Source organism: Hibiscus syriacus, unplaced genomic scaffold (assembly GCF_006381635.1).
Source record: "Hibiscus syriacus cultivar Baekdansim isolate YM2019G1 unplaced genomic scaffold, ASM638163v2 tig00111099_pilon, whole genome shotgun sequence".
Taxonomy (NCBI): domain Eukaryota; kingdom Viridiplantae; phylum Streptophyta; class Magnoliopsida; order Malvales; family Malvaceae; genus Hibiscus; species Hibiscus syriacus.
Genome location: NW_024062984.1, coordinates 1,058,606 through 1,074,406, shown reverse-complemented (window position 1 = coordinate 1,074,406; position 15,801 = coordinate 1,058,606). Strand labels below are relative to the sequence as shown.

At 36.0% G+C, this 15,801-nt stretch overlaps 3 protein-coding genes and 1 long non-coding RNA gene across 4 annotated transcripts; 2 read left to right on the top strand and 2 right to left on the bottom strand.

Annotated features, from left to right (window-relative positions):
• The first annotated feature begins 3,117 nt into the window (after positions 1–3,117).
• LOC120153193 lies at positions 3,118–4,122 on the top strand. Its single transcript, XR_005518768.1, has 3 exons — positions 3,118–3,318; positions 3,433–3,495; positions 3,922–4,122. It is a non-coding gene; the product is annotated as an uncharacterized LOC120153193 (long non-coding RNA).
• Positions 4,123–4,230: 108 nt separating this feature from the next.
• Positions 4,231–7,973, bottom strand: LOC120153176 (GPI transamidase component PIG-S-like). The gene is made up of 13 exons (XM_039165180.1): positions 7,752–7,973; positions 7,000–7,654; positions 6,694–6,778; positions 6,518–6,607; positions 6,288–6,361; positions 5,950–6,034; positions 5,774–5,863; positions 5,523–5,653; positions 5,202–5,283; positions 5,076–5,123; positions 4,915–4,987; positions 4,709–4,812; positions 4,231–4,540 (listed from the first exon to the last, which is right to left on the bottom strand). The coding sequence occupies exons 1-13, from the start codon at positions 7,927–7,929 to the stop codon at positions 4,421–4,423; spliced, it is 1,815 nt and encodes a 604-aa protein (XP_039021111.1). The 5' UTR covers positions 7,930–7,973; the 3' UTR covers positions 4,231–4,420.
• Positions 7,974–8,233: 260 nt separating this feature from the next.
• On the top strand, positions 8,234–10,193 carry LOC120153202 (putative pentatricopeptide repeat-containing protein At3g25060, mitochondrial). Its single transcript, XM_039165204.1, has one exon. The coding sequence runs from the start codon at positions 8,234–8,236 to the stop codon at positions 9,995–9,997; it is 1,764 nt and encodes a 587-aa protein (XP_039021135.1). The 3' UTR covers positions 9,998–10,193.
• A 408-nt stretch (positions 10,194–10,601) lies between these two features.
• Positions 10,602–12,947, bottom strand: LOC120153185. Its single transcript, XM_039165187.1, has 2 exons — positions 12,496–12,947; positions 10,602–11,097 (listed from the first exon to the last, which is right to left on the bottom strand). Exons 1-2 carry the CDS (start codon positions 12,779–12,781, stop codon positions 10,661–10,663), a joined length of 723 nt encoding a protein of 240 aa, XP_039021118.1. The 5' UTR covers positions 12,782–12,947; the 3' UTR covers positions 10,602–10,660.
• Between the last annotated feature and the right edge of the window lie 2,854 nt (positions 12,948–15,801).

Here is a 15,801-nt window from a genome sequence, read left to right as displayed (position 1 = left end):
AAGAGTTAGAGAATTTCTTGTTTGATATGGAGTAATATTTTAAGGTGATGCAGGCTAATTACGAAGAGGACAAGGTCTCTATGGCCTCAATGTATCTTGCAGGAGATGCCAAATTATGGTGGCGGTCCAAGTTTGTTGACAGAGTGTGTTCCATCAAAACGTGGGATGATTTGAAGAAATAATTGAAGAAAACATTCTTCCCGGAGAATGTGGAGTACAATGCACGAAAGAAGCTGAGGGGATTAATATAAACAGAGATTGTTTGTGAATATGTGAGAGAATTTGCAACACTGATGCTAGACATCCGAGACATGGCTGAAAACGACAAAATGTTCTATTTCCTGGAAGGGCTTAAACCGTGGGCTAGAACAGAGATCTAGAGACAACAAGTAGAGGATGTGACTGAGGCTATGAATGCCGCTGAGCGTCTCAGCGATTATACTAATGTAATAGTCAAACGAAAAGGCCCCTTTCAAGGAGAGGACAATTTGTTTAGGGGTGATGATGGTATAAATTTGAGTAACGGGAATAAGGTGGCTAGAAGGGATAGAGCTTTCAGTTGGGAAGCGGATAAGAGACCTTTTCTCCGAGACCCAACACTGAATATGTCAAGTAATGGGTATAAGCAAAGTGGTGATAAATCGAGGCAATCTGTGAATTCGTATCCTAAGAATGGATATAGGCAAAGTGGGGAAAGACCCAGGTCATCCTTGGAGTGCTATTTGTGTAAGGTCTCTCATCGATTGGCTGAGTGTCCGCATATGAGGGCATTCAATGCGCTGGTGAACACATCGAGGAATGAATCACAACAAGATCCGTCTGAAGAAGATATTGAAAATGAACCGGCTATAATGTGTTCGATTCGATTCTTGTGTGTGTTACAAACTCAAGTTAGTAAGTTGAGGAAAGAGCCAGTTAGGGGCCTCATGTATGTGGATCTCGTAGTGAATGGAATAACTTCAAGGGCCCTGGTGGACACTGGAGGAACCAACACTTTCATCTCCCCTAAGGAAGCGATGAGGTACGGATTGAAAGTTACAAAGGAAGATGGGCAGATGAAGGCGGTGAACTCATCCGCTGTGGCGATATGTGGGAGCGCTAAGAATGTGAATATAAAACTAGGAGTATGGGAGGGGGAAGTTGACTTTACCATATCTCCGATGGATGATTTTGATGTTGTCTTAGGTATCGATTTTATGATGTCAGCACGAGTTATTTCGATGCCATCTACAAGTTGTTTGATGTTGTTGGGAGAGAACCCGTATGTAGTACCGACAACCTTGCTGCCGAAGTTGGAAAGGAAGAATTTTACCATGAGAGAAGTCCTCAACTCAACGTCAAAAGGGAAAGGTTCGAGAAGCACTCGTCGATGATGACATCGACTAATTGGGTGGGGTAGAATGTCGTGGACGTTCCTTTCTTATGTGGCCACAACCAAATAGGTACGCCAAGGCCAACCATGTATAGGGCCTATTGGCAGGGTATAATAAGCTTGTCATCTTTTCAAACATTTCAATGTTTAGGTAGAGAAGGTGGGGTAGGATACATAGTCCCCAGTTCGAGCGTTTTAATGTATATAGGTAGCATTTCTATTATTTTGTTTTCGCATATATGTAGGGGGTGGACAGCCGACAGAGTTTGGGTTGATTCACAGGTAAATGTATGTGTGTAGACACACCATCGAGGGCTGCCCCTACAGCCTAGTCGGTGGTGTGGGGTGAGTATGGCAATGTAATCCGATGCTTTTTAATAATAAACTATTTTTTCCCAACAAGAAATGTGAGGTCGTAGGGTATGCATCTGCTATGCCCCACGATCTCTAACCTTGGCTTGGGAAACTCTATTATTGCAATAATCCTAAGGCTCATGTGGCTATTTCTTGGACAGATCATTGAGGATTGAGGCTGACTTGACTTGGAAAGAGTCCCTTTTCAGGTGCTACACGGATTGCAAACCTAGTTGGAAAGGTAAGTCCGTGACACTTTGGTCGTTCTTACCATTCCCCGATATTATATCTGCCAACCTCGTCTCTTCATTGACTTTTCGCTTCGCACGATCTCCCATCGATAAAGAAAAATTTCAGGTCGCTTCCCCCTTTTCCCCAACACCGCATCATCGTACGCTATTTTCCCTTTCACTTTTCATTTAGCATCCCTATCACACTACAAGAAATTTTGATTGTTTCAACAAAATTATTTATCATTAAAAGTACTAAATTTGTCACAATATATTTATTCTGACTAATTTTATTTGTTGCCATGTTTGTTAGAACAACCTTGTAATGTAAAGTATATTGTGACAAAATTGTGTTCGTTACCATTGTATAGTATTTATTGTAACAATGAAATTTCGTTATTATAATTAACTTATCACAATAAAATATTTGTCACAATCAATTAACTATTTCATCACGAGAAGTACATTTTGTCACAACTAACTTATATTTAAACATCAAATATAAAGGGTTTTTGTGACAAAAATACATAAGGTAACAAAAATTATTTTGTAGCAGTTGCTATTTCGTCACTAAATGTAACTTACAGAGACAAAATATTTGTTAAAATAAAATAATTATTTTATCACAAAAAATAAATTTCGTCACAATTAAGTTAAATTATAGCATTAAACAAAAAACTGTTTTCGTGACAAAAAGACATATTACAACAAAATTTATTTTCTCACTACTTTTATTTCATCACTAAATATTTTTTTATAACTTTTTACTGTGACTAAATAATTTTGTTACAATTTTTTTATTGTGAAAGAATATTATTTGTCATAATTTTTTTATAATGAGAAATTAATATTTGTTATAAATTGTTATTTTGATTAAATAAATTTGTCATAATTTTTTATTTAGACAAAATATTAGGACAAAATGAATTTGACATAACTTTTTATTTTGATTAAATTTAACGTGTTATTGTGACAATCATTTTGTTACAATTTGTTATTGTCAAAGAATATTACTTGTTTTAACAATGTTTTGGGCAATGTTTTAACAATGTTTTAACTTTGTTCGACACCATCAACAGCTAGGCTTTGGGCAAGTTTCAGTTGACTTCCGGTTTTCTCTTAAATGGAATGGTAAATGTCTCCATGCTTGCACTTCCATATTTCTATTTTGTTGTTTCTGACATAAGAGGCATTCCTCCATGTTTTTCAGTTATGATGAGGCTGGACAATATACATTATTGTGTAGTTATATTTTTTTGTATCTAAGTCGTGTGGTTTCTTATGCAGGCTGATGCTTCAGTGGAGGGCTGCCTCCAGTCTTCGGGTCTTGAAAAATATGCAATAACTTTTCAAGCTAAGGAAGTACGTAGTTTTACCATCCTATGTTATATTATCTCTACCCCACCCCCTTTTCTTTACTATCATTGTATTAAATTAAACAAATTTCTGCCATCTGTTGTTAACATCTTTCTGCAGGTTGATATGACTGCACTTGTGCACGTGACTGATGAGGATCTAAAAGCTTTAGGCATACCAATGGTAACTTTAAATCATTTTTGTCCAATTTCTTAAATTTGAGATGCTCCAAATGTTATTTCTCTCTCTTTTACATTGCCTAGAAAACCCCCTTCATCTTCCTTGCTTTTCTTCTGTGCATATGATTGTTTGGAGGTATTAACAGTTAGATGCAAGTTAATGCTGGCCTCTTGAAAAGAAATTGGTATTTTTGGAATGTACCGATAATTGGTCCCCAAGGGAGTTCTAGAAAATTCTTGTATATCACTTTAATTCCATCTTTAGTACTATACAATGTCTTTAAAGAACTTCCTTCGCCTATCAACCCTTCACTTCATCATTCTTTTTGTTTAACATGCATGTATTGAAAGCATTCTGTCATCCCTATATTCGACTTGTTTTTCTCTTTCCTACACTGAGTCTCAGTAATCTTTATGTTTGTACCTCTAGGGCCCAAGAAAGAAAATAATTCATGAATTGGAGTCAAGAAGCTGATATTTGGAGATCCAGCAACGAGTGGTCATTGCTTGTTGAATCGGAAGATGAGTTAATGGCCAATCCTAGAAGATTGCAAGGCTGTACTTTGGCATATAAGAGCCTCTGCATATGTAGCAATTCTTATTGGTATTTCATGTTCAGTTTTATGAACAAAAATAGGTCGTGGGTGGTTCTTTTAGCCCATTAGTGATTATAAACTTCAAACTAACTTATGTGCTGCATTGTCTTAATTTATATTTTTGTAAGCTTTCAGTAAATCAGCATATATCCAAAACTTGGACTCATGAAAATATTCTCAAATTCAACAGATTTAATTAAATTTTCTATGGATACAAACCTGCATAGAGTTTTTCAAAAATTGTCTCATATCTTGTATTGTTGCTTGAATTTCTCCCATGCCTTATAGTATCTTCCCTATTGCTTGATGTCAGTCTTCCATCCAGGGAAATACTTAAGATGCTGGTTTTTCTTTAGCCTTCCAAGCTAGGTACTTTGCCTTTTCTTGCTTATATCGTCTCAATTCTCTCAGAGCTGCAAGCATAACATGCATTGAAACCGGCAAAAAGAAGGGCTGCAAAAATAGAACAGCCATTGAGTTTGAGCCTAGTCATTCGAGTCCAATCAATCCAACTTAATTCTCCAATAGCCAAAAGTAAAGAAAAACATGGTTTTGTAAGAAAATCTCAGTTTCCCTTCAATTATTATCAAGAGAGAGACATGAAAGTTTCATTTAACTAACCGAGTAGACAGCAAAGCAGTGCTCGAAGGAATAGTAGCTAACAGACATAATCGATGGGTGCAAAAAGGCATCCTCTGCCAGAGACCTTGCTTTACCAGAGGAGGCTGATAAAAAAGGCATAAACCGTTTGTTAGAAGCCTAACCGATAAGAGATATTGGACAGCAGATAATTAAGAAACAATCTACAGGTAAGTTTAGGAAAATACCAGCTGAATATTCATACTCTCCACTAGAAGCATTACTTAGTGCCAGCTTTGCATCCTCAAGAGAAAACTTTACCTAGTCAAAAACTCCGCCATAAATAGTTTGATCGTTATTTTCAGAGTTACAAATGCAACTACTCTGATAAACAAACTTGGTATCTTGCCTGTTTTCCGATCTCATCCATGATAATCATCCTTGGCAGTGATTGAACCTGCATTAAAATTTGTCATCAGTAGCAAAAAGTCTTATTGAATCAGATAATTCTTTTTTAATACTGATGAACACATACCAATCTCGAAAGTGATCCAAGTGTCGTAACACATGAATGGAGATTAAAACATGTTTGCTGCCGCGACAAGACATCCAATTCCCTGGACAAGAACTGAAAGTAAGAAAACTCGAACATAGAATGAACAACCGATCAAGTTAGAGAAGACTGTTTATTCTTTTAAGAAATATTGGATAGAATTTAAGGCTTAAGCAACCACAAAGAACAAGCATGCCGATCAAACCACTACAAAATTGAGTTCAGTTTGGACTAATCCATTATTTGTTTGGAACTACAACATATTAGGCATAGCTTGTTAGTTGCATAGGATTTTATGTTTACCACTCAGTAAAACCTCTTTCACTAGGCAGAAGATTCCAATCGCCTGATGCACCAGCATAAACATTGACAGATTTGAAACCAAAAAGTTGCCGGAACTGCCCAATGAATACTTCAAACATGTTCTCAAGATCCTGTTTAAGAATGTTCATGCATCAAAGTAGAGAAAACTGAACTGAAGCCACCGGCAATAAAAGAACGTGTACTTCTACTCATTCAACTACACATTTCTTTTCCATGGTCCATCATCTAACCTGTATTGGAATTATGTTCTTGGCACTGGACTCGAAATCTGTATCCTTTAAACAGCCTCGGGGATTCCAAACAATAACACCTCCCCACATCTAAAATGAGAGGCAATAAGGTAATGCAGTCCCACAGAATAATTAGAAGTGAAACACAAGAATATAATAAAGCCTTGATAACTAACTGGAGATACAAAGCCATTTGTCTTAGAAATCTCTCCATTTGGCAGCTGGAGAAGAAGAGGGCATTCCTTTGCAGATGGTACATATCTGGCGACAAAGAGGAAAATGAACAGCTCGAGAAAATGAAACAGGCATGCAAGCAAATCACAAATATGAGAGTGAACAAGAGAGGTTATCAGAAAAGGCATATCAAAGCTGGCTGACACTCCTGAATCAACATATTCTCACAAAATGGACATCAAACCAAAAATACATTGACAACACCCATAGTCCCTTACAGTTCAATATATGCGTCCGCTACAGTTAGGAAATAAAAGAAGCATCGAATAAAAGAACATACACCGCAAATTGCAATATCTTTGAGCGCTCACCAGCTGCAATTGAAGTATCCAAGTGCCATTCATTAGAATTTACCTGTTAAAATCATGAGAACTTTCGTTACTTGCAATATCTAAATTTTCCTGGGGCCAAAAAGCGATAATTGCATAAACATATAGTAATCCAAATAAAATGCAGCATTCTTTTATTGATAATATACAGAAGCAGAAGAAGAACTTAAAAGATGCATACAAAGAAAGGAAGATCTTTGGTGCTAAAGACATAGCTCTCCAACTTTTGATTCCAATAAGAGAACAAGGCCTTTGGTGTATGGTACAAAACCTACATATGAGACCAATGAAACCGCCATCAGAAGAAAACCGGAATACAAGATACGAATGAAATTAAGAAGGAAGATGACCCTTGACCTGACTTTCTACACTGATGTTCGCCACTGGTCCCAAAGCCTCAATCATAGGGGCCAACAAGGTATCATCTATCTTCTCAAAATCCCTGCAGACCAGTACAAGGAAATATCAGATGAGCAAAAAGCAGCAGCACCATAACATTCAAACTAAAACAAGTTTGGTTTAGAAATTAGAATAATTCTATCAAACGGTTCTTCAACTAAAGATGTTGAACATAAACAAACCTAATAGAAACAAAATCAACAAACGTTTTTAAAATCAATCAAATTTACGATGAGCAAAAGTTAACATCAAAATGCTTCATACCAATCATAAACCCAATCACGTGGATCAGCATTGAGCAAATTGAAGGAAAGAACTATCTTCCCATTGGTTCCTACGGGCATAAACTCGTTCTGAATCGACCCTTCCTCCCTTCCTCCATTAATAAACACCTTCACCAACAGCTCCGCAACCTTCAAGGCTGCAACCTCCACCTCGCTGCCATCTCCAACTACCATCCACGCGTGTCTATGCTTCCCCACAACAGCTCTCTCACTCCCACCCTTCACCACCACCACACTGTACCCATTGTTTTTCCCGCCAAAAACTGACGCCAGCCTCTCATCGACCGCCACATCATCGTTCTGAACAAAATCAGAGGCGGTGATTGATCCGCACCGGTAAGAACTCGAATGTGGAGACGATGTTGGGCTGCGGAGGCAACGTGAGCCTAAATCCACGGTGACAGAGAGAGTATAGTTGTTGGAGCATTTAGGGTTTTGAGAGGTCGGTTTGGCAATTTCGGATAGGATTGGCCGACGGACGCTATCGGGATCGGAATCAAATCCGACGAAAAGGGCGTGGAAATGGAGCGGCAATAGTAAATTATCGGATCGTAGCTGAGTCGAGAGCGAGTCGATTTCGCTAAACGGAAGAGGAGAACGGTAGATTTCAACGGACTTCCATAAGAATGGGAAACCTGCAAATTCAATACAAAAGAAAAAAAATTGTTTAATTTATTAAGAAAAAAGGGGTAAATTTAGAATTACAGCTGTGTCAGAGATATGGAGGCGGACCAAGGAGGAAGGAGAAGAGGACGGAAAAGGTAAGAAAGAGGCGCTTCAATCCGGGTTTGGTTTTACGCATTAATTTTGGGTCGAAGTCCGGTTCAGATTCGGGTCGTTGTGGTGCTTCACTACCATTGTCTTGTAATTTCGAGGAATCCGAGTCGTGAGCTTCTGAGATTTCTGCCATTGCTGGAGAAGCTGCAGCTGCACTTTATTCTGTTCTGCACTTTGAAACTACTAAACTAAAAGATTGTTGCGAAATCTTCGAGATTAATCATATTACAAATAAATACAAAACACCATTCAGTTCGCAAGCCATACTAGCTCAGCCGGTAAAGCGTGTTATTTTTAACCATGTAGTGGGTTCGATTCCCACAGAGAGCTGTTTGTTTTCCTCTTTTCACTCATCGTTGTCCCTCCAATTCACGCCTATTTTCTTTCCCTTCCTCAGTCGATCTTTATGCAAGGTCTATAACTAAACTTCCATCGAAATGCAGGCTCTTAAATGGCGAAAGCATCTTAAACCTCTTCTATTAACCTGCAAAAACCAAAAATCCATAGCTAAAATTCACGCTTTCATGATTCTAACCGGCTTTTGCATCTATAAAAACTCCGTTTGCAATCTTATAGCATCTTATGAGCGAGTTGGCGATATCTCATCAGCTCGTAAAGTGTTCGATAAATTGTCTAATAGAGGCGTAGATTCGTGGAATGCGATGATCATTGCCTATTCTCGTAAAAAACTTCCAAAAGAAGTTCTGGGTTTCTATCGTCAGATGATGGTGGAAGGCACTAGGCCTGACAGCTCCACTTTTACCATGGCTATTAAGGCCTGTGCTAGCTCGATGGACTTGAAAATGGGGGAGGAGATTTGGCGTAAAGCGGTTGATTTCGGATATCAGAATGATGTCTTTGTAGTGTCTTCTGTTTTGAATTTGTATGTTAAGTGTGGTGAAATGGATGACGCGATGGTGGTGTTTAACAAGATGCCAAGAAGGGATCTTGTCTGTTGGACTACTATGGTAACAGGGTTTGTGCAGAGTGGGCGGACAAATGAGGCGATTGATTTGTATAGAAAAATGCTAAGGGAAGGGATGGAAGGAGATGGGGTTGTGATGTTGGGGTTGATTCGGGCATCTGTAAATCTTGGGGACTCAAAGTTGGGACTTGCTATTCATGGATATATGATTAGGAAATGTCTCTCCATGGATGTCGTGGTTCACACTAGCATTCTCGATATGTATGCGAAGAATGGATATTTGGAATATGCTTTGCACGTCTTCAAGAAGATGCCTATTAAGAACAATATTTCTTGGGGGGCATTGATTTCTGGCTTTGCTCAGAATGGCTTTGCTAGAAATGCACTAGAGTTGTTGGGAGAGATGCAGGGCTGCGGATTTAAGCCAGACTTGGTGTCCCTTGTAGGTGCTCTTATGGCATGTTCACAGTGTGGGTTGTTAAAACTGGGTAAATTGATACACGGATGTATCACTAGAAGGCTTGATTTGGAACAGGTTTCCGGCACTGCAATGATTGACATGTATGCGAAATGTGGATCACTTTCTTATGCCCGTGCAGTCTTTGATCAGATAGTTTCTAGAGATATAATCTCTTGGAATGCAATGATTGCCAGCTATGGGGTGCATGGGCATGGAAAGGAAGCTATATCACTCTTCCATCAGATGACAAACATGAGCTTAAAACCTGATGATACAACTTTTGCTGCACTTCTTTCGGCTCTCAGCCACTCAGGACTGGTGAACGAAGGTCAATACTGGTTCAATATGATGGCTAATGAATATAATATCCAACCAACTGAGAAGCATTATGCCTGTATGGTTGATCTTTTAGCTCGTGCAGGACAAGAGGAAGAAGCTTATAGACTAATCGAGTCTATGAACAATGAACCAGGGGCAGCCGTTTGGGTTGCTCTACTGTCTGGCTGCTGCAATCATGGGAAGTTGTCCATTGGGGAGGTGGCAGCAAAGAAGGTCCTTGAGTTAAATCCAGATGACTTGGGAATCCATGCATTGGTCTCAAACTTTTTTGCCAAGGGAAACATGTGGGATGAAGTAGCTGCAGTAAGGAAACTCATGAAAAACTCGGGAAAGAAGAAAGTACCTGGATACAGTGTCCTGGATGTGAATGGGAAACTCCATGCTTTCGTTATGGGAGATAAAAGGCAACATGAATATGAAGCTATAGCATATGCCTTGGATATATTGGACCGTGAGATGAGTTTCATGGTCAATTGAAGGGCTTCCTGTTGCTTTCAGCCTCTACAACTCAGGTTTATGGATCCTCACTGCTGGATAATGACTGTTTGAACCAAGTTTGTTTTGTTGCAAGGATTGTGGATTGAGGATAATTGCAGGAACTAGCAGGTTCTTTTCTCCGAACTGCCTTCGACAATGCAGCGAAGAAATCCAGCCTTCTGTAAATTAAGCTCTTCTTCTTCCATACAGATTCAGTACACAGGTAAGTACTCCTTTCTGTGCCCTCCTTTATACCTTTAACAGGAAGGCATGGCATGGCCTATCTTTAGTACTGGGTTTGTTGTACCTTTTTAATTGAGCAAAGTTAATTCGTCGGCAATAGCAGGGTTGATGAGGGGGGAAATTGAGGCTAGAGAACTGCACCAATGTGAAGGATCATACTGGCACTGTAGAAGAAATCAGGGAACCAAATTGCCTCTGAATGTGAGAAAAATAGCTCATAATTTATTTATTTTTATTTTTGCTTGGTGTTTAGTACTATCTTACTGATGATTGCTTCTTAATTAACTCTTTAATGTTCAAATAAATTGCTCTTAATAAAGCTAAATTTAGTTATGCCAAGAATTAACATTTCAAGAGTTGGAAAATTTTCAACAATGCAGAGGCCTACTTCCCCCCTGCACAGATCCCTTTTAAGTCTCCTCAAGTAACACCAATCAGTACACTAAACACGATTTTTTCTCTCTCTGAACCCTTCAAAATTTCCTCAAACTCTTTGTATCCTGAAACATGATTCTGAAGGTATTGGTTATCTTCTAATAAATGATCATACTCGAGTAGCAAATCCGCAGATTGTTTTTGAAGAGAAGCGATGTGTGCTTCAGCAGTTTCGATCTTCTTGTCTTTCTCTTCAGATTCTGATTTCAGCTTCTTCAAATTATCTGATAGGGTAGAGATTTCTTCTTTCAGTAGCTTTATCTCCTTGGAGGCTTTGTTGTCCTTATCTTTAAGTTGTGATCTTTCTTTTTCGAGACGTTCGACTTCCTCTTTCGACGATCCCACCCTACTCCTCAACCCGATAAGTTTTTTAATATAATGGTGCATACGATCAATTATGAAGCCGAGAAACAGACTAAAACCTACAAGATCAAGCTCATAAAGTCACAATTATGCACCAATACCACTAAATAAAGGGGTAAGAAAAGAAAATTCATTTCAGTCAATATTACAGGCATGAAGCTTATTCAGTTTAGATCAGCAAATGCTCAGAACCGCAGTTCATACTGTTTAATTTCAAGCAAGGTTTCTATTACAAGACAACCTAAACTTTAATTTTGGCATGCATTTTAAGTATAACCTTTGCTTGGTTAATCCGGAATTAACAATTCTTTTAAGAAAGGCTTATGACATGAGAGCATACTAGTTGCACGAGACGGGTAAAGTTCATAGTGAGAATACTCATGTCAGCTATGTTACATGCGTACGCTTATTCGTTCCAACTGCTTCTAATCCTGCATGCTACGCGAAGATAAAACGAAAATTTAGCAATGTTAGATTATATATATTGTGTTATTTGTAGCATGCAGCAACTGATAACGGTGTTAAGTCCATAATTGCAGAGTTTTGATTACTCTATTTTTCCACTGGAAAGCAAGTAATTATCATCCCATGGAGCTGATACCTCAATAAAATCTAGACAACAGTGAACCGTTTAAAAGTCCACCAAGAGATTCTAGGTATGGAATCATGAAGTGAACCGTAGGGGTAAATATAGGAAACGCACACCGTAATTGTTTGTGGATGTGTGAGTTCATAGGCACGAGGAAGACGAGAACTGACCCCGTAAGACTGAAACAACCAAACACTTGCAAGAACAAGAGAAAGAATAAGAGTGAAGGAAGCCAAGGCAATGGCCTGACCCTGAATCTAGCCACAACTAACCTCCAAAAGGTCTTGAGTTCAAATCCACATCTCCACCTATTGAATACAAACTTGGTTTCACTCACCAAAACTCTCTAATGATTTATCAAACAAATAGGCCATCTTCTGTCCCAAGTTTCAAAAGGCTACATATATTACTGCTCGAACACCAAGTGATTATGTATCAATAACTAGAACGTATATTACCGCTCTTCTTTAAGACCCATTGACAAAAAAAATATCATCAAAAGATTAAAACACTCCTAATGTCTTTGCGCAGAAATCAACTTAACGAGTCAATAAAGGTAAACAGGCAATACGACTTTTTAGCTTATGCACTAGATTTCATGATATGTTATTATATTATCATTGCTTTGTCTGATACATAATGTGCAATTTCCCAATGCAGAAAGACGAACTACCCTGCAGTCATCTTCAGCTGCAAAGATTGTTCTCATAGTTTCAACATCTACCATAAAACCAGAGTCACCAAACAACATTGTACTTTGTAAGAGGCTTAAAACAAAGGCAATGATTTAACAGTCAAGCAAAAGATTCTTAGTTACTAACAGCGAATGCATAAACCAAATGTGGCATGAAAAAGAGCAGAATCATACCAATGAGTGAAGCTTCGAGCAAGTGGGTTCTCCATAGAACCTGATCCATAGGTGACATGGTTCCAAGCTTCGCACCCTTGTTCTGGATCTTGACAATGCTCATGAGACTCGACAAAAGAATCACAGACATCGTACCTGCAATCGTTTTCACAGTAGCAGGACCTTTCCCCGTCTTTAATTGATCTAAGCTCTTCATGACGGGCTCTCTTAAAGGCCCGATCTTTACCAATAGAAGGAAAGCCATTGCTCCTTCAGCAAAAAGAACAAAGAACAATAGCTGAATCATCCTAAATGACTTGATTTTGACATAGTGGTTATCGATATTTCATCAGATAAAAAAGGGGGGGATGGGAAACTCAGTAAGAAACTAGTGGAATCATTGGTTATGGTAGCTGGTTTTTAGTTTCTGAACTTAAACTCGAAAAGCCCCATGTCAGTGAAGTGGGGATCTACCTTTGGAATAATGAAGAGGGTTTAACACTAAAAGATGTACTAGTGTTTTTTTTTCCTACTTTATTTTATTTATTTTTCACAGCCGCGTTGATCCGTGTAGATTAAGCTAAGGGATTAGTGGTGTGTGGTATGCTAATGGGCTTGCTTTTTAGGGGGAAAAAAAGGAACATGAAAATAATACCATATTTTAAGTTATAAAAGAATTACGATAACGATGACTATTAGATTTTGAATTCGAATTACTTTATTAATAGAATAATAATAAAATATTATAATAACTTTATTTTAAATATAATCGAATCTCTTGTAGTTATTTAGTGGATATCAAAAGATTTTATTTTTTTTTAAATAATCTAAGATAACTATAAAATAATATATGTTTATAATCTTTTCATTAACAACACACATCACAAACATAATTATTTAAATACCGAACATCATTCAGTAGGCTCATATTTTGAAGACTTAGATGTAAAATATTCGTAAATAATATTGAATATCAATTTACTTCACATTGTGTATCACTGTGACAATATCAAATCAAAATGTTCACCTTTCATCTATCTCTATTCTCCTTATATTGGTTTTCTATGAAATATAATCAAATTCAACAAAATTACATCTAAAAGTTTAACGTTCTAATTCTTTGATTTGTTTTGATGATTATCTGACGAGTCTAATTTCAAGTTATATCATTTGAAAGAATATTTATCATTTTTTTGAATTTTTATACGACATCAAAAATCTCAAAAAAATACGAACAATTTATGTTTATTTTTGTGAGTTGTAAAAGAATTTCAACAAAATTTAAATCGATAAAATGATAAAAATACAAAAAAAAAGAGTTTATTAATATCTATGATGAACGCAAAAAGATATTAAAAAAAATATGATTTTCAACAAAGACTGAAAATTGATAAAAAAGAATATCTAACTTTAATGAAGAAAAAACGATGAAATAGATTATTTTTTCCATTCATGTCATCACTGCATCAATACAAGACCATCATGTAATTTAATTATTAATAGTTTGGCAGCTCAATAAATTAAATCTGAAATTAAAATTTAATATTTAAATTAAAATATTTTAGCATGAATCGAACAATCTCTACAGTAAAGGAATTGTTGAGATCTCATGTTCGACCATCAGGAATGTCAATGATGTGAGTATTCATTATCGAATGATTGAGAATTATCTTTAAATAACTACTATCTTACACGTACCTCATATTAATCAAATATAATTAAAATATTATAAAATTACTAATGAAATTAATCTACAATTTAAAAATTAATAATGTTTGATATAGTGAGCAGTAAAATAACTCCGTTTTGCCCTCGATGAACGCAGGAGAAACAGTTGGGACATAGTAAAATTGTTTGGCAGTTCAATAAATTAAGCCTTCCCTATATTCACGGTTTGACAAAGTAGTTACCACTGAAGACCAAATCAATTCAATTTTACCACATTGAGATGGACTCCAACTGGCTGTGTTTGTCTTTATATATATACAAGTATTCGGTTCTTCAAGTTTATTTAGGATAAATTACGCATTTAATATTTAAATTATCAGTGTTTAAATTTTTAGTTTTTTTAAACTACACCTAAAGTTTAATTTTTGTTTCATTTTAGTACATCAGTTCAAAATTTAACATTAAACTTTGATTTTTTTAAAAAAAAAGTTTAAGTACTAAAATGGACAAAAACTGATAGTTTAGGTACTATACGCGTTAAATTTTTAATGGCGAGATACTAAAATGAAATTAAAAAACTAAACGTTAAATATAATTTTGAAAAATTAAAACTTTAAATACTAAAACGGACTAAAACTAATAGTTTAAGTACTAAATACATAGTTTATCCATTTTTAAAAAAATAAAATTTTAAATCATATTTTTTAATTTCTAGATCTATCATTATCTTCCCGTTTCAAAATTTAAATATTCTTTTGATCTTTGCCAACAAATTGCTATTTTTTTATATGTAAAACTAATAAATTATATCAACTTTGTGTAGAAAGTTTGTTGACTTTTTTTTTCTTTTTTAATTTTTCTTTTTGCAAATGGGCCTTGTCCATTCTTATTAACGTGTATATGACTTTTCTATAGTGTCACTAGAGTCATTTTGTTATTAAATAATTAATTAAAAATTAAATGACAATATGACACTAAATTATATATGCGCATGACACAGTGTGTGGGATGCGTTAGGAGGGGGCAAGTGGCATTCTGTCAAAAGAAGCCAGCCTAGATAAAGATGGACCGAAGAGGTTAAAATCAGTCGTCTTAAAAAAATCAAATTATGATATGTTTTAAATATTTTTTATATTTTCATTAAAATTGTATAAATTCAACCTACCTTAAATTTATTTAAGAATTTACTTTTAACATAAATTTTAAGATAAACTAATATTTAGTGCTTAAATTGTCGGTTTTAGTCCATTATAGTATTTAAACTTTTATTTTTTTCAAAATTATGCCAAGTGGTTAGATTTCATTTCATTTTAGTACCCTTCGTTAAAAACTTAACGAGTTTAATACCTAAATTATAAATTTTGATCCATTTTAGTACCTAAACTTTTAATTTTAAAAAAATAATGTTAACTTTTGAATAGGATTACTAAAATAAAATAAAAACTAAAAATTTTAACGGAGAGTACTAAAATGAAACAAAAACTAATTTCATATATGATTTAAAAAATAAAAGTTTACATACTAAAACAAATCAAAACTAATAGTTTAAATACTAAACTCGTAATTTTCGCAAAATTTTAACGTACGCCGAGTTGGGTTGAAAGACATGAGAGAGAGATCTGAAAACGAGAAGCATCATAGATTTTCAGAGAGAGGGAG